Genomic DNA, 19,411 nt, shown 5'->3' with positions numbered 1-19,411 from the left:
GCAGTTGTTTGGGTGTCTGCTTTGGAGGCCTCTGCTGTTTAGGTAAATTTTTACTCAGAGCCTCCGAGTATGTCTTTGTGTGTTTATGTGTTTGATTCAGTGGAGTGGTAGCATTATGTGAGGCTGGTTTTGTGGTGTGTGTAGTTGCCTTCTCCTCCTGTCTGGTCTTGCCAGTCCTGAGTTGAGAGAGCTCAGCCTCCAGTTTGGCTAAATAGCTGCATCTCGCAAGTATTTGTGTTATGTGGGAGGAGGAGAGGGTTGTCTGTGTACATGAGGCAGTTATAACATTGCCTCAAGATTCCCAGATTCACCAGCTGGACCGGAGAGGAGATTGACAACTGACCTTTGGACATGCTAGAATAATATTGGGAAATCCTTAATTGAAAACAAGGGCCAGTGGGGAGTGAGGGTGTAGTGCTTTTAATTTTTAGTGCTGACTTATACAATTGCTTTAGTGAGCAAGTGCCAGGTAACTTGAGTGCAATGTGTTACAAGTAACTAAATGCAAAATGACAAACAGTAACTTTCTTTCAAGTGAAACAAGGAAATAAGTACAGTAAGCAATGCAGATATCACTAGTGATCCACAGAAGCGCTGAGAAGTTGCGTATTAGGTGGAATTAGCTTCCAGGAAATAACAAGCAAACAAACAACAAGCATATAAACAAAGCTAGATTCAGCAGGCCTGGATCTAGTCTATGCTAGAGCAAACAAGGTGTACCAATTTCAGTAAGATGCAGTTCAAATATTCAGGCACTATAAACCTTTAACCAGAAATTCCCAGCTCAGAAGGGCAGAGTCCAGCCTCTTCTCCCACAAGAGTGCAGACCACGAACCTTCTTAATGTAAAATAACTGGCCTGAAGCCCAAGTGCCTAAACCAGAACTAATACACTTGGACACTGGGCTCTCAATCAGCAGTTCCCAGCTTAGAAGGATGAAAGCTACCTGTCCTGCCACCACAGTGCTTGCCACAAACCTTCCTAATGTAAAACAACTGGTCTGAAGCCAAGTGCTTAATCCAAAAGACTTGAATGATAGCTACACTTTAATCAAGTTACAACCAAGCAGTAATAAATACCATTGAATACTTTAGAGAATGTCTGGATTAGTGCTCAAGTTACACAAACAAAGCTAGATCCAGCAGGCCCGAATCCAGTCTATGCCACAGCAAACAAGGCGCACCAACTTCAGTAAGAAACAGTTCAGATATGCATGCACTATAAGCCTTTAACCAGAAATTCCCAGCTCAGAAGGGCAGAGTCCAGCCTCTCCTCCCACAAGAGTGCAGACCACGAACCCTCTTAATGTAAAATAACTGGCTTGAAAGCCCAAGTGCTTAAACCAGAATTAATACACATTTGGAATAACAGACACTGAGCCCTCAATCAGCAGTTCTCAACCTAGAAGGATGTAAGCTACCTGTTCTGCCACAACAGTGCAGACCACAAACCCTCTCAGTGCAAAACAACTAACTGGTCAGAAGCCCAAGTGTTTAAACCAAAAGGCTTAGAATGAGTTACACCAAGCAGTAATAAATACAATTGAGTATTTTTAAGATGATGCAAAAGTAAAAAGAAGTAGGTAGAAACACAAGTACAGTAAAAGCAGATGAAATTTTTTTTTTTCTCTGAACAAGTGCTGAGATCAAAGAAACAGATTTGAGTGCTGAAACTAGAAAACTGGCAAGTTATAAGAAAAAAAAAACAAGCTAGAAGGCTTCCCTCAAACACAGAAGGGCTTGGGGGCTCAAAAGCCTACAAATAGTCTGTACCACTTAACAAGAAAGGCAGGAAATAAGCTTATTTTTTTTTTTTTTTCTATTTCCCAGATGCTCTCTTTGTACACAGTAGGAGTGCCTGAAATCAGAATATGATCTCACTGCACTCAGTTGAGTGAGCAAATGAGATGGGCCCAGAGGCAGGCTGAGGGGCGGGCAGTTTCTCCTTCATACACAGTTTAAATCAAATTAAATACTGTATTTTTTTTAAAAAAAGTGCAGATAAAGGTACTTAAATTCTCTTATACGTCCAGTTGAATATAACCAAGTTCTTAGCTGGCCAAGCTGAGGTTTTAAAGCAGGAATTATTTATTTTTTAGATGTACAACACTTCCAGTTTATATTAAAGTCGCCAAGAATTATGGTTTATTGTGGGTAGGTGGTGGACAGCCAATTTAGGATAGCCTCTAAGGTGTTGATATTGTTGCCTGGGGGAAGGTAGATACAGATTATATAAATGGATTTACATTTGTTGAGTTGAATTTTGGAGATAAGAATTTCTGCATTGCTAGTTAGAGTAGGTTTAGATTCTATGGAGGTCACTTGTAATTCAGATTTATATAAAATAGCTACTCCTCCACCTTTTTTAGTGTTACAGTCAAGTCTCAGGAGATTGTAACCTGGGGGAATAACAGCAGTATCATGTGTAGTTGGCTTGAGCCAAGTTTCAGTGAGACAGAGGATGACAAATAAATGTATATCTATGAGGGCGTGATGGTGGGCAACTTTGTTATTTATACTTTGAATATTGAGATGGGCTATCAGGAGAGAGTTAGAGGGTGTGTTAAGCAGGTGTGTATTAATAGTAATTGGGGTATTAGGCTCTGTGGTAGTGGTGGAATTTGGGCAAGGGTTTGGGTGTATGTCACCATCAATTAGGGAGTGGACTTGTACTGCCAGAGTGAGAGTTAAACCTTTACTTATTAGGTTCTGGGGCTTTCTAGCTCTACAGCTGTAGTATGTGATATGGGTGAGTCTATGAAATTTGGCTGATAGATACTTAGGTGGATAGGATGTGAGATTATGGCTATGAGAGATAATAAGTGTTGATGTGGAGGTTTGCTTCATAGGGTTATAAAAGTTTAGGCAGTTAAGGTGTTCATAGAAAGTAAGTAGGTAAGGTATGGCTAAAAAGGGTAGGAGTACAAGTAGAAGTAAGGGTTTCAAGTTTGTAAGGGTAGTATTGGGTGGCATTATAAAAGTATTATCTGTAGGTTAGTATACAGGGATGAGTAAAGTTAGTCTAGTTAGGTGATGACTAGTGGGAGGTGGGTGTAGTACTTTAAGGGGTTGGAGGATGTGACTGGTTGAATGGATAGGGTGTGTGGTTTAGTGTGTATAAATGTAGATGCACTGGGGGTGGGTAGAATTTGGGGGCAGGGTAGGGGAGCGGAGTGAGCCCGCAGGACGAATGGAGTGGGTAGAGCCAAAGGAAGGTGTTTTGCAGGAGAGGTTATGTTGGAAACAATCAGCTATGTAGATAGCAGGGCAAGTGGCCAGAGTGCACAGAGGGAGAGAATAGGCTGAAAGGGCAAGAGGTGGGTAGGCAGATATGGTAGTGGGGAGAGGGGTAGAAAGTAGAAGTAAAGTGTAAATAACACTAGATGGTTGATCAGGAGCGACTCAGAAAGCAGGGGAATATAGAGAGGAGTCACACCGCCATCTACTGGCCAAGTCTTGTAGGTACAGCAGATGTCCTAGTGGAGCCCGAGCAGGGAAGCCTATGAAAAGCGGCTTTGTTGTGGCTTAGAGAAAGGACAAAGAAGGCTGGATAAGTGGCTACAAAGAAAGGGAAGGGTGGCTGCTTCAGTGTCACAGTTAGAGCAAGTTCTAACCACCTAGCAGGGTTATGGGTCTAGCATCTAAGGTTAACAAAACTCAATAGTATATAGACATACTTTAGTGTAAAACCCCTTAGACAGCAGTGGTAATTCTTTCGGGGGGGGTTGGTGTATCAGGACCTTGGCAGCGTACACCTGGCTTCTTTACCACATCCAGTAGGTTGTAAGTTTACCTTCTGTGTAGGGCAGGGAGGCTAGAGAGAGTGGGAAGAGGAGAGGAAATGTGAAGGGGACAGTCATAGATACCAGTTTCTTATCATAGACACATAAAAAATGCTATACAATATTGCACTGTTAAACAGGAATGTGTAACAAACAAACAGCTTAGAACATGCTTCACAATTATGAGCCCAGTATATTTACTTTGTTTTAGTCTTAAACCCTTTTTTGTAGGCTAACATTAATTAAACTTTAATTTCATTAATTAAGAATCTGTAACCACCATATTCTAGGACAATAGCAATAATAAAGGGGTAACAATGCAGTAACTCTGGTAGCAGCTAAACAGTTAAAATAAATTGTATTAACTCAGGTAGCAAAAGAACAGTTGTAAAACAACTTGGTATTCTCAATCGCCAGGGTGGTTCAACAGTTAAAAAATATAATGGACGCTAGGTCAGCGACTGGTAACACTGCCTGTGTGTTTAAAAGCTTTTTCTGTTTTCAACTCAATGGTAGCTAGTGCTCCATACAACCAATAAATAGGTATATAAGTAATCCTTTCATCGGGACCATACACTGTTCTGAAAGATGGTGGACTCACATTTAGCGGTTATTCACTTCATACTACAGGAATCACTTTCAAATACACTGTATCTGGTGATATTAGGCAGCGCTAGTTTAGCAGTTAATTGCTATACGGTTTTAGGGTGCTATTGATTAAAACCGTGGGTGTTGGGTCTAAATTGTACTGCTGAGCCCTCATGGGTATGAGCAGATACTGCAGGGGCAATATTGAGTGTGCGCAGCCTGTTAGAAGGCAGGGATACCACCTATATAGGCAATATCTTGGAACATGCTCTTAAGCATTTGTTCCTTTAGCTTCCAAAGACAACAGTTGCGGCTAGCAGACTCCAAAGTCACAGCAAACACATACCGCTGTTAAAAACACAGAAATACATTCAATTCAGTCAAGATACAACAAATATAGGGTGCAACCTAGCAGTGCATAACTGTAATTGGGCTAATAACAGTCTCTTTGTGTTAGGCTACCTCATCCAGGATGTAACTCTGTTACACAGTGGTGTAGGGGTCTACGAGTGGCGCCAAAGTCGCACATGTCTGTGCGAGTACTACAGAGTTGGCGTTTTCTGTAAGGAGCCTTTACAAGGCAAGGGATAAGATTTAAACAGGTAAGTGCCTGAAATTAGCCCTCAGTCCCCTGGTATAACTTCGTTAAGGACAAGGACCTAGTTCAACAACCTTATCAAGTGTTAGCAGCAGGTAACTCCATAGGCGAACACAACAAACACCTCTAATTCAGTAGCACACATAGGAGGGAAAAATCCCACTGTACAGCACTGTGTTAAATATACAAGGTCGTAATATTGTGCTATGTTTCAATGTCCTACCTAGGCAGGTAGGTAGGCAGTGCACAATTATAAATCACCAGGTAAACGTACATGCAGAAATACCGCAGGCAACCAACAACAATGTATAATAGCAGTAGCAAAAATATACACTATGTTATGTGAGTGTAACAGTATAAGATATCCAATTCCTTATAATGGTATTACTCTACAAATGTAATTGCAACCAATCAGTAGATGCACATGCTTTAGATCTCACTAGTCTTTGGCAAAAATAGTATTATCCGTACAACATTCATTCATGAGTACTCACTAAGTGGAAGAGACTCTGAGAGCAGGGACACACAGCTGCCGAGAGGGAAAGCAGGGATTTAAAGATGGTGCTCTAATGCTCAAGGTATATTTATTACCTCAGGGGCAGATGTAGGACTGGGGGGAGGAGCTTTCTACAGGTAGAGTGGGGAGATAGTCCGGATGTTTAGTTTGAGTCCACAGAAAAAGAGGGGGCAGGTCAGTGTTTACTAGGCACAAGCAGGGCAACAGCTAAGCCGTCGGGTCCAGAAGGGGGCAGTAAAGGAGTAATGAGAGTGGAGATAGGGAGGTACAGTAGTGTGTAGTTACATAGTGGTGAGTGTGATGGTGGTAGAAAGGAAGTGGTGAGGGAGGAATAGGGAGCAGTTAGAGCCAAAGGAAGGTGTTTTGCATGAGAGGTTATGTTGGAAACAATCAGCTATGTAGATAGCAGGGCAAGTGGCCAAGAGTGCACAGAGGGAGAGAATAGGCTGAAAGGGCAAGAGGTGGGGAGGCAGATATGGTAGTGGGGAGAGGGGTAGAAAGTAGAAGTAAAGTGTAAATAACACTAGATGGTTGATCAGAAGCAACTCAGAAAGAAGGGGAATATAGAGAGAAGTCACACCGCTATCTAGTGGCTGAGTCTTGTAAGTACAGCAGGGGTCCTAGTAGAGTCCGGGGCAGGGAAGCCTATGAAAAGCTGCTTTGTTGTGGCTTAGAGAAAGGACAAAGAAGGCTGGATAAGTGGCTACAAAGAAAGGGAAGGGTGGCTGCTGCAGTGTCACAGTTAGAGCAAGTTCTAACCACCTAGCAGGGTTATGGTTCTAGCATCTAAGGTTAACAAAACTCAATAGTATACAGACATACCTTAGTGTAAAACCCCTTAGACAGCAGTGGTAATTCTTTCGGGGGGTTGGTGTATCAGGACCTTGGCAGCGTACACCTGGCTTCTTTACCACATCCAGTAGGTTGTCAGTTTACCTTCTGTGTAGGGCAGGGAGGTTTAGTGTAAATCCCCTTAGACAGCAGTGGTAATTCATTTGGGGGGGTTGGTGTATCAGGACCTTGCCAGCGTATACCTGGCTTCTTTACCACATCCAGTAGGTTGTAAGTTTACCTTCTGTGTAAAGCAGGGAGGTAGGTGGAAGAGACTGTGAGAGCAGGGACACACGGCAGCCGAGTGGGAGAGCAGGGATTTAAAGATAATGTTAAAATAACTTGCAATGGGTTTTTTTCATTTAAATCTAAGTATGTAATTTGTGTCAATTTTTGCTTAGAATGTAAATCTTCTTATGTAGAGTGAACTATAAGAGAATAGTACAAACGTGTATACGAACATAAATATGCAGCTTCTATTGGGGATGAAAGGAATGCCCTGGGGAAGCATTACAAACATGGTTCATGCAAAGTTAACATTAAATTCCTTGTAGTGGACAGTTTAAAAAATGTAGAAAATTCATTTAATCCAGAAGATTAGTTGGGGTGGCTGGAATATATTTGGCAGGTTAGACTCAATGCTTGCTACACCACTGGTCTGAACAATAGAGAAATTTCATTATGCATCTTAAACATAAAGGGTTAAAACACTAAGTATGTGGTCATGTGATTTTTAAAGTATTTAAATGTGTGTTTTTGAATGTTAACTTCCAGTCTGAAGAAGTCTTATTACAGATGAAAGCACTTACTGGAATTATTTACTGTGGAATTGTCTTTGAATTTTATCAAAGCAGCTTGATTTATTTTGGTTTTGTTTTTTAGTTTTGGAATTTAGTCTTAACCAGCTTTTAGCTTACTGTTTAATTACTGATATTCCCACAATTCATAAGACAATGACCTAACTTGCTGAGAGCACATAACTAGTAGTACATATGGTAGCCAGACCAGATGAGGAGGAGCTGATGCTTTTAACAGGTCCCAGAAATAGAAAATAGAAATCAGTAAGATCTAGCCCACCAATGTTCATAGATGCATTTAATTTCTTTTATCTTTTCTTTTTTTTTGAAAATCCAAGTGCGTAAGTCTCAAAAAAAGTTAAATATTAATATCTGTAACTTGTTTGAACACTTTAAATCATAAAGATATTGTACATGTTTGATAGTTAACTATTTTAACTGTTAAATTCCTTTGCATGCTCTGAAGAGTCCTTGATGAGGTTCTATAATTGAATAAAATGTAATAATTGATGTTAGTACATTAAGAATTCTTTAAAATAATCAAATGTACATTGTGTTGTCAAACTGATATGCCTTTTCATTTCATTTTATTTATATATCTGATTCACAGCTGCCAACATTACTTACCAATTCACTTACCTTTTTAAGAAATAAGCAAATAAAACAATAAATTAAATTTGATCATGAAAATATTTTTTAAGAATACTATATAATAAAGTAAAATTTTGTTAACTATATAGCAATGTAAAGTTACATTAACATTTCTTTCTATAAGAAATCTAACAACACAAAATAAAATGAATTTCCAAGGTTTTAATTGCCCAAAACAAATCAAGACTGCCTAAACCAATATAAAATATGTCAGAAAGTCTTTCCAGCAAAACAAAAATATTCCCACAATCCGTGAAATAATGACCTAAATTGCTGAGAGTACATAACTAGTAGTACATGTAGTAGCCAGATCAGATAGGGAAGAGTTAATGCTTATAACAGGCCCCAGATCAGGTAGTTATTGCATACAAGTGGAAATCTGAATGGTCTAGCCTTCCAATGTTAATAGATGCACTTAATTTCTTTCTTTCTTTTTTTTTTTGGAAAACCTAAGGGTGAAAGTCTCAAAAAAAAGCTAAAAATTAATATCTGTAACTTGTCTGAACACTCTAAATCATAAATACATGGTACATGTTGGAACAGGCAGATAAATTTGGGGCAGACGTATCATTTTCACAACATTCATTTTGGTGAAAAACAAGAGATACAGATCATTGTATGTCTTCAAACTAGAACGATATTCGTTTACTAGAACTTCCATGCTTTTGTCTAAAAGTTTGCTTGCAATTAACTGTATTGTCATGTATGTGTGCTTCACAGTACAGGCTATGCCCTCTTCTTTTAAATTAGGTGTTTGCAATAAGCATGCATAATTTATAATGGGAATAAAACAGATTTCTTACTATTCAAGGTCAACCAAGAGAGTTTACTGAAGTCATTCAGCATTTGTAGGACTTCAGCAATGGATTAATACGTCAAGGTACTCTATCATCACTGAAACACAAAGATGTCAAAAATCGGTGTGAAGTTAACTTTACAACCCAATAAGTTTCTCATGGTTTCATTTCTGCAGATCCTTAGGTTTTTACATACTCTAATGGGAATGGACCCCATTCCTACATAATGGCATAATTAAAGCTCACAAAATCAGTATTGCTGATGCAATGTGCCAAGAAATGCTTCCTTCTGTAGGTCACAGAGGTTTAGATGTATTGCTGCCATATTAAAGTACAGTTTAAGTTCCTTCTTATTAGTCCTGTTACTCTGCCAGCAAGTACTACAATTGTCAGTGTATCTTTTTTCCACATTGCTGTCATTTCTACTTGCAAATCCTAGTAATTTAAGACTTTGTGTCACTCAATACATAAGACACTATAATTATTGGGTATAACAATTTGATTTATTATTGCTAGTTTTGTCTTTTTTGCTGGCATCTGGTTTTTAAATTGTTGATTATTGTTGATCCCGTATAATATAAATTTGTCATTGCTGATAATGCTTTGTGGTTGTATCACCAATGCTCCTAAGCTACTCCTATACTATAGTGTTTACAAAATCTGTAATGTATCAGTCTTGCCACAGTATAGTGCCTTTTCATATGCAAACAATTAGGTATAAGTGTATCACACCCAACAAAGATGTGTAACTGCTTCCAGTTCTGTTTTACCAAACTGCCTTAATCTGTTTCTCTTACCTTTTCAATGGACTTTGTAAACCAAAGTGTATGTAGCCCACTGTCTTGGGCCACCATTACATTTCATCTTTTGGTTTCAGTTCTACTCTCCTTAACTGCTCAAACTTCAAATTGTGCTCATCATGAGGCTGTTCCAGTAGATGTCTATACTTGCCAATATATTTCTGGACTTTCTACTTTTCGTTACTTCTCTTCTGCTCATCTTTCTTATATTGTTTTGTTTTTTGGCACCTTCAGTGCTGTCTCATTTTTGACAGCTAATGGTTTGATTTACATTCCATTTAATTTTGAAATCCTTCTACTAAACTAAGCAAAGATGTCACCTTAGACTTCTTCTCAACATGCTTCAAAAATTTCACTTTGATTGGATCTTATGAGGTCAGCAGATATGCATGCAGTCCAAGCAGTGCAACTCTGTACATTTAGTCATTTTCAAAAAGGCCCATTACCTCCTTCAAATTGATGCATATGTAATCATGGTATATACTGGTATGTACCATTTTTATTTATCTCTCTCTCTATAAATATATATATATATATATATATATATATATATATATATATATATATATATATATATAGCTATAGATATACATAAGCTATAGATATACATAAACACACATATATAATAAAAAAATATATATATATATATATATATATATATATATATATATATATATATATATAGATATATAGATATAGATATATACATATATGTATCATTTTATAATCCTGAAGTATTTTTCTTGCTTTTGTATTCAATCGAATCAATACTTTTTGGGCCAGTCATTCACACCAAAACTGTAGGTTAGAATAGCAAAAAGAACAATCGGCGAAGGAGGTAACCATAGTAGATCAACAAGGACATTTAACAATTCTTAGGTGTATTTGCGGTGACTAATGTTTATAATTTTACTTCCATGGTTATTTCACAAGATATGGTTGAATTTTTAACTAAAGGCTTCAATTTTGTACCAAATACGAAGCCTAACCTTGCTCATTTGTTGTGTGATCTTAAAATATTTGTTCGTAAAATGAATTTAAACGTTATGTTTGGTAACTCAAATTTTCTTTTAACAAACGAACATGTGGCAAGCATTTTTAATCCTCCGTTAGATAACAGTCTGGCACTGTTTGAAAGAATGTCAGAAATTCACTTTAGGGCCTTAATAGCTGATTATTATCGCAACTTGGGTATACAAAATAGTAGCATTTCACTAGAAGAAAGGGATTTAATTGAATATGACAAGGTTCATAATATTCGTGTCATGCAACCAGACAAAGGGGGTGGGGCTATTTTCATGGACGAAGTAGACTATGAAAATAGAATGTATAACATGCTTTTGACTACAAATTATGTTAAGGTATCATTGAATGAATTTAACCAAGCGTATCAACGCATTAAAACATTTCTAAGTGATTTGTTTATTGATGCAGTTATTTCTATTGATACTTATCATTATTTAACAATGCAAGCACCTTTAACACCTGTTATTTTTGGGGTTCCTAAACTTCATAAGAATATTTATGACCCTCCCTTGTGGCCTATCATTGATGGTCATAAATCTATTACATATGCTTGCGCTAAATGGGTAGATCTAAGGTTGAAAGAAGCGTTGAAATCAGAAGTTCAAATTTGTCGTGATTCATGGCATGTTTTACAGCACCTCAATAAAATACCCTTTGATGCATCTTATGGGTTTCTTACGGTGGACATAAGGGATCTGTACACTGTGATTCCACAGGATGAGGGTATGGAATGGGTAAGAGATTTTTTGCTTTTAAAACAGTTCCCATCTAAAGATATTGACCTGATTGTTTCACTCTTGGACATAGTTTTAAGTAATAATTTTTTATGTTTAAAGGTGAATTATTTTTACAAAAATCAGGTGTGGCCATGGGCTCCCCATGTGGGGAGAGTTTTGCTAATGCAGTCATGGCCTTCTGGGAATGCACCTACATATTCCCCCACCCTTCTTTTAAGGACATGATCGTCTGGTACACACGTTACCAAGACGACATGTTTTTTATTATGAAGGGTAACCATGAGGATGCTCAAAATCTAGTGGAAACCATGGCTACTTTTACACCTTTTCTGGAATTTACATATCAATTTCATGAGAATAGTATTAATTTTCTTGATATTCTTTTGAGCAAGGATGTGTCTAATAATAGATTTAGGACATCCATTTATCGGAAACCTTTTTATAGGAATTCTTTTTTACACTTTACAAGTAATCATCCATATTTCCAGAAAAGAGGCGTTGTTAAGGGCCAGTTGGTCAGAGCTTCGAGGATGTGTTCTAATGATGAAGATTTTGGTATAGAATGTAATTGTTTATGAAATATGTTCGTTAATCATGGCTATCCTTTAATGTTAGTCAATTCTTTGATTAAAGAAATTATGTCTAAGAGACAACAGCGATCTTTAGGTCCCATTTTGATAACAGGTTATCCGATTGGTAATGAAACTGACTCTGGGGTAATGGCAACAACGGATGAAACAGAGGTAGTCCAAATATATAAATGTAAATATACAACTAGTTTTTTGACACAATTTAATGACATCTCACATGAACTCAGGGAAATTTTATGTTATAATTGGGATCTTATTCTGCAAGACCAGGGCCTTAATAAAATCGTTGGCCCTAAACCTCTAATAACATTTAGAAAAGGGCCTAATTTAAAAAGGTTATTCGAAGTACCGCACAATAAATATAAGCATACGAAGGGTATGTTTAAGTGCGGTAGATGTAAATATTGTAAATACATTCAAACAGGGGCTTTTTTTAACATTAAAGGTATTCAATATTCAATTAATGATAAATACAACTGTGAAAGTCAGGGCATTGTTTATTTGGCTACTTGTAAATTGTGCCCAGTTTTTATCTGGGCAAAACAGAACGCCAATTAAAACAACGCATATACGAACATATATATGCCATCTCTAGAGGCATTCAAACTAATGCTTTGGCAAGGCACATAAGCAAATTTAGCACACATAGTTTTCAGTTTACAGTGGTGAAGAGTGTTTTAAGGAATCCAAGAGGTAGACCTTGGCATCTTAAATTAGACGAGCAGGAATTATTGTGGCAATTACGAACGAATGCACATGTTTATCCTGGAATCAATGATGTTTGTTCTATAAAATGTTTACTCAGGTTAAGGGCATTAGAACGCTAAACAGTGTCTATTAAATTTATACTATTTGTATTTTATTATATTTTTAATATTAAGACAGAAAGTATATTGTTCGTAAGCTGGTTTACTTATTATTTTTTATTTTTTTGTTTGGTTCGTATGAGTATTTTAAGTTGTTCAGGTCTTTTTCAAAAAAAGTAGAGGTAGGTTTAACAGTTTAATTGATTGATTGATTAATTGCAATTTGATGTGTTTATGCATTATATATAAAGTTTGCTATTATGTGTTTATTTGTCTGAAGAAGTGCACCTAATGGTAGTGCACGAAAGCGCTTATAATAAAAATTTGGTGGACTTGTGGAATTGTGAATTTGTGGATTTTACTTCTTCTTTCTTTCTTTGTTTACTTAGAATAGGAAGAGGAAACTGATTTAAAGCTTGTCCTTTAGTACTAGATGACAAAACAGTTTCAATAATAGCATTAGTTTGCTGAAGTATTCCTTACTGAGCTTTATTCTCATTTGTTCATGTTTTATTGTCAGCTCTTCATCTATTCCCATATATTTATACACTCCGTCCTGCTCATGTTCGTTATATTGCATTCCTGTCCTAGGTTGATATTTTATTGGAGCTGCAGCTTTCTTTTTTTAAAATATTGCTTTTGCACATTTATTAAGATCAAATGTCATTCTTATATAATCTGAGAAAGATTTAAATATACATACTTGTGATTTTAGCTGCTCATCCCAACATTACATGTATTAGATTTGCCAGTATTTCCTGCTGCTTCCTATACTGTACAACTTCAACTGGACTTTCATGTGAGTCTTCTGCTGGAGACTCCAAAACACTGCCCTGAGACAAATCCTCTCAAATGCATCCTGCTCCACCCACTGCTACTCTATCTGGGGACTCACTGGTCCACCATGGTGTAATTTTGCTTGGGTTGGAGTTTCCACATAAACTCTTCCTTTCACAGATGGTCCATCACTTCAATTTTTAATTGTTTAACTATTACCAAATTAGTCCTTTTTTCCACATTCCCCCTTTTAAATCTTATTTTGTATTGTGAAATTTTCCATATCTATGTGTTTTTACCTATATGTTGCTTCCACGTATTTTTACAGCTGTTTTTTTGTATTGCTTAGCTTGACTTTTTCCTTTGCATTGCTGTTCTATGTTGCTCAAATTATAAACAAAGATATGGCATCTAGATCCAAAGAGGTCATTGTTCCACTCAGTTCAGAGCTCATCCAGACTTATCATAGAGTGAAATGCCCCCTTTGGCTAACCTGGCATGTTCAACAATCAGAACATATCCTTGCAGACTGCCTCAAAGCCCTATCCCTTTATTCTGTCTCTTACAGGTTGTTAAGGGGAGATCTATGTTTGACATACAAGCATCTTTGGACCACTGTCTTATGAATCTCTTGCATGAAGACAGAACACACACCACCAGAATTACCCATTCTAAAGACTTAAATATTTCCTGTGATATACATAGGACCTGCTGGAAAGATAGGTATGTATCCCAGAGAATACCCCATCTCTGGAACAGGCTCGTAACTCAATTAAAGTGTAACTTGGACAACTGTCTCAGGAACCACATCTTCACCTCTGGTTTGACACCTATGTCTCTAATAGAAACAGACAGCCTCTAAATGTCTTGTCTTCCAAATCCTTGATTTCACTACCACTGGTACTAGAACTTATCAGAAACTTGGGTAACATGTCTAAGCTTAAAATGGCCCTAATGGTCATTGGACTAGTACACACCTAAGAACCATGAACCTATTGCACCATATCATATAACCTTTTCTTTCCCATGTCCATGTTTCTTTTTTATACCTTTCAAAAACCCCTGTTTTTTTGTTTGCTATTTTTCTCACTTCCTCTGTTGCTTCTTTTTTCTTGGTAGCTCAATATTTCTTCATTCCTGATAATATTTTTTTCCTTCATCTGTTTCATTGAGTGATATATTTTTATTTCCAGCTTTTGACAGATATTTCTTCTGCAAGTATTTTTTTTCAGCTAATTTCTGTTTCAATATTTTTACATATGCTCTGTCTGGAAATTCTGGCCTTTATTTTGTAATAATAACAATACATTTCTTTCTTATCCACAAAAGTCTACTTTATCATCTCTATGCCTCTTTTTTGGCCTAACAGCTTTTGTGATTTTTGTGGACCTCTTCTTTCTACCACAGGGAGCCACCCTGAGCCTGGCCTAGCATGGTGGTAGGAATGTTTTGATGTCCTGAAGATTCTACACTGCCTTTTTCCAGTCCTGGCATTAGTGCACACCCCAGAATTGGGCATTTTTTTATCTTATGACTTATGATCCCATCATTCTTTTTTTGGACATAACTTTCTCCATTAGATATAAAATATAGCCTGCATATCAGTGCTGTCTTGGTGGTGAGGCTTTGTAAAAACATGCTCTGCCAAGTGGTAAGGTACTCAATAAAACATGAGGATAAACTCAGTTCCAGTAATTTTACTGTCCTTTTTTCTGATTTCATATTTCCATTCAGACTATAATATGCAGTGTTTCAGAAGTGCAGCTAAGGTTTCCATTTCCAGAGAAAAGTAATGGCTGAAGCAGGCATCCTTGGCTTATTCCTCTTTCAAGGAGATAAGGTGTAGAGCTAAACCTATTAGCAATCTTATGTGATAATGATTTTTTTTAGAAGAGTTGTCATTCTGGTCAGGAAGGAGCCATTAAAGTCATATGGCTGTAATGATTTCCAGTAAAAAGGCCACTGAAGTGAATTGAATGCTTCCTGCAAATCAAGGAAGATGGCTGCTGTCTGAGTATCTTTTTTGCATTAAAATAAGCTAGAGTTTAAGGATTCAGGTATTACTTGTGCAACCTTAATTCTAAACACTGTTTGGAAATGATGGATTAATTCAAGCATAAGTGGGCCTAATCATGTGGCAAGAATTTTCTAGCTGAATTAATGAGACTGGCCTATAATTGAATCAAGAGAGAGACTCTGCCTCAGTCCTCTTTCAGAAACAACACTGTAGGGGCTAATCACAATGAATGAGGACCATACCTCCCAACCATCCCAGATTACTCGATTTTTACTGAGTTTTTGGGGTCCATATAATGGGGTGCCATGATTCCTGAGTGGCACCACTTAATTTCCAAATTTTCCAACACTTTATTTTAAAAGTTTACTTCCTGGCTTTTTGAGCTGACATCAGCTCCGTGAAACAGCCTGTAAGCCTGCAGGAGGTGTGTGTGTGTGTGTGTGTGTGTGTGTGTGTGTGTGTGTGTGTGTGTGTGTGTGTGTGTGTGTGTGTGTGTGAAATGCCCTAGGTGACTATACTTGGTGGTTAGAGGAAGTACTCAGGCTCAAACCTTACACCTTGGGTACAGGAAACATGAGCCTAAAGTCCTACCCACACCCCTTGTGCAAACTGTCCAGATTTATGCCTCATATTTGTGTTCTGTTCCTCATAAAATCTGTGGCAAGTTAGTGAAGGATTGAATTCACTAAATAATGACAGGCATTTGAATTTCAGACTTCATTTTCTTCAGAAAATAATGTTAACACAAAACATTTTATTCTAGTAATTTTTTTAAGTTTATAAGATTAGTATTTGAAATGTGTCCCTATGTTTGGGACTGTATTCCCCCATTATTGGCTTTGTCCAGTTTTTTTTTGTGCTAAGAGGTTGACAGCTATGGTGAGAAGTGAGATCTGAATTCTATATTCCCCCATTATTGACTTTGTCCAGGTTTTTTGTGCTAAGAGGTTGAAAGCTATGGTGAGAAGTGAGAATTGAATTCACTAAATGATAGCCATTTAAGCTAAGAAAACTGCTAATTTGGCATAGTGGTATGCTTCTCTGATTGTAGTGCACAGGGTCCTGGGTTCAAGTTTGGCAGTGAAACAATGGTGGTGACACATTTTATTCTAGCAACTTTCCAAAATTATACAAGCAATGTTTAAAATGTGACCCTGGTTTTTGGGCTTTTGCCCCCGCCCCAATACATTTTGGATTGTTCCAGATTTCTTGTGCTGCAAAGTTGAGAGATACAGTTGAGTGTCTAGAGGGATTTACAAGGAGCTGAGAGCTTCAGAGGAAGAGAAGTTTATTGTTGCTTATGCTGTCTGCTTGCATTGTTAGCATAACAGGGTAAATACTTGCTTTTGATGCAGAAGGCTGTGGGTTCTATTCCCAGAGTATGTCGATACATTGCTAAATGCTAATACTGTACTATGTTGTACTTTTAAAGGTAGTGGGTGTAACAAGTCAAAGGTGTAGCTACAGATACAGAAGTGAAAGAATGTCATCCACAAGGACATTTGTGCCTCAGTGGAAAGATCAAAAAATATCATTAACCCAAATTCAGGAACAGAAAATCATAATTATGCCCCGTGCTGCATTATAAGAAAAATATTTTTAAACAAGTACAGTACATTTTCCAACATTCAAGATAAAACTATTTTTTCCACCGCAGACAGTGGAGAAGCAAGAGTGGCCAATTAACAACACCTGGATTACAATGATAGTTTTGATGCATCAGGATAAATATAGGAGAGGGTCTGTCAGTACAGTAAAAATTGGAAGTCTTAAAACATGCAGTTCATCTAGTTTATTTTGTTGTGCATTTACAGCTATTGCGTTAGTCTGATAACACAAATCAGAGTAAGTCAAGCAAAAAACTGAAAATGAAAATAAGTTTGAGAAGCTGTGCAAGACGCCCATGGCTTACACTACTGTCATTCTATTTATATAAAATGCAGACGATGAGAACATCGACACCGGAAGATCGACAATGGAGATGATCGTCAGTTGAAAATCCCGACTCTGAAAATACCGACATGTTAAGGTAAGTGTGGGGTTAGGGATGGATTAAGTGGGTTAAGGTTAGGGCACGGGTCAGGTGAGTGTGCGATAATGACAAATTGTAGGGTTAGGGGTAGGTTAAGTGAGTTAGGGTTAGGGCGTGGGTTAGGTCAGTGTGCGATAGTGGTGGACCCTAGGGTTAGGTTTTGGGTTAATGTTAGTGCATAGATAGTTGTGTATGTAAGTTTTAGTGTAGGTTTGTAAGGTTTTTGGTGTGCTTGTGTTGTGTGTGTGCTTTTTGGAGAGGGGATTTGTTTTGTTTGTTGATTGTCGGGATTGTGGTTTGTTGGGCATGTGAAGTTTCAAGTGTTTGAACTTTCGGTTTTGTGGTGTCGGTGATTTCGTTGTCGGTGTTTTCGCGTGTCGGTGTTATCAGGTAGACCCATATATATATATATATATATATATATATATATATATATATATATATATATATTTTTATGATTGAAATGTTCTGAATTAGGCAGTTGTATATTTCTTGTTTTCTGTGCAAGGGGAATATGATTTGAAAACAGCCCAAAAGTAATCTTTATCCACCACTGGCCAGATGCATTTTCTTTGGATGTGGTGTGGGTGTCAGTGATGTTTCCATGAATGTGAGTTTCAAAGGTAGAGACATTTTAATGCTAAGTCTGTTTTCATTGTGAGACCGTATTGCTTTGTTTAGCAGATGCCTATTACTGTTTGTGCATTGCGCTATAAAATGTAAAAATAAAATCCAAATAATCATTGTAGAAGTAAAGCAGTATGCACATTACTGTTTATGGTATATGGGACAAAATAGCCAGGTAATCAAACATTGGAATGGCTGCAGGGGGACTCTGGTGCCATATTTTGGTTGTCTGTTCTTCAGTTTGTGTTTGAAAGTTGGTATCCCACAATTCCATAGGAGTGGATGGGGTTACATAATTATGTATGCAAATATTATGTTAATCAGCGTACAGATTTGTACCTATTTTTCATGGGCCTTGTCCAGATTTATGATGTTTCCAGCTTGAGAGGTATGATGTGGACACTGCCCTAGATCTTTTGCCCATCTAAAATGTGTAAAAATGAAGATACCTGATATGTAAGTTTTATACCAGACGAACCATCAGGACCTACTACTTTACATTAGAAAAATTAATTGATAACTTTGTTTACTTCTTCAAGCATAATAGCTTGTTTATCTCCAACTGTATTGTATCAGGTTTTTAAAGGCCCAGTGCCTTAAATGAAAGATCTTGACAGGCACTCTGATCTCAAGATTGACACTGAGCTTTAAAGGTCTTACTTATTACTCTGTCAGTCTCCAAGAAGTCCTTCTGAGGTAATCCATGCTCATATCTGCTAATAGCGATTTTCATTTCCCTTCATCTGTATTTTAACCTATTTCAAGTTTGGGTGGGGATGCTTCACTTCACACGCTAAAATAGTTTCAGCCTCTACCAATTAGTCAAGAAGCTAGTGTACTTTCAGGCTGTACTGGCTTTTTCAGTTATTGTGCTTGCCACCAAAGTGGCTTATTACAATAATTGATTTCTTTGTATTGCTTTTCAATTTATAGAATTTTCCTCTATGGTTCTAAACCATTTGTGTCTCATGGATGCACCTGATGACCTTTTGAATAGGGATTAAAATCCCTTTCAGTTATCTTCCATTGGCTTAGGATTTCTCTTAAGATAGCTCCAATAATTGTTTATGATTTCCTTTAAATATTCTTTGCCACAGTATTTGGCCAGGAGTTGATCAACTATCTGTGGTGAACTTGGTGATGGAGTGCTTAAATTCAGAATTTCTGCAGTTAAAATGTTATGATCTGGAAGAGATGTTTGTGGTGTTGTGTGGTAATGGCTTCTTGTTTCATTGAATTCATAACCCCCAAATTAAGTCTGTTACCTATACATGGGGTTGGTTCATTTTCTGTAAGATAAGTGTCCCTCTAATTGCCACATAACTTGTGATAAGTAATAAAAAATATCTTTGCAGTGAGTCAATTACTGTGCAGGCAGTGTGTATTAGGCCTGTCTATGCTGCAAATGTATGAATAAACTGTTATGAATTTTATAGCAT

The 19,411-nt window shown here is 37.3% G+C and overlaps 1 protein-coding gene across 1 annotated transcript in view; it reads left to right on the top strand.

The window, feature by feature from the left end:
* Positions 1-10,295: 10,295 nt before the first annotated feature.
* The window catches only part of LOC122794870 (vomeronasal type-2 receptor 26-like), a 109,047-nt gene continuing 99,931 nt past the window's right edge, over positions 10,296-19,411 (top strand). The window contains exon 1 of the mRNA XM_044063469.1: positions 10,296-11,120. Coding sequence (XP_043919404.1) covers positions 10,296-11,120 — 825 coding nt within the window. The remainder of the gene's footprint in view (positions 11,121-19,411) is intronic.

This window comes from Protopterus annectens, chromosome 2.part1 (assembly GCF_019279795.1).
Source record: "Protopterus annectens isolate FY-2018-M chromosome 2.part1, PAN1.0, whole genome shotgun sequence".
In the NCBI taxonomy this organism is placed as follows: Eukaryota; Metazoa; Chordata; order Ceratodontiformes; family Protopteridae; genus Protopterus; species Protopterus annectens.
Note: the sequence above shows the minus strand (reverse complement) of the source record. Positions and strands in the feature narration are given on the sequence as shown.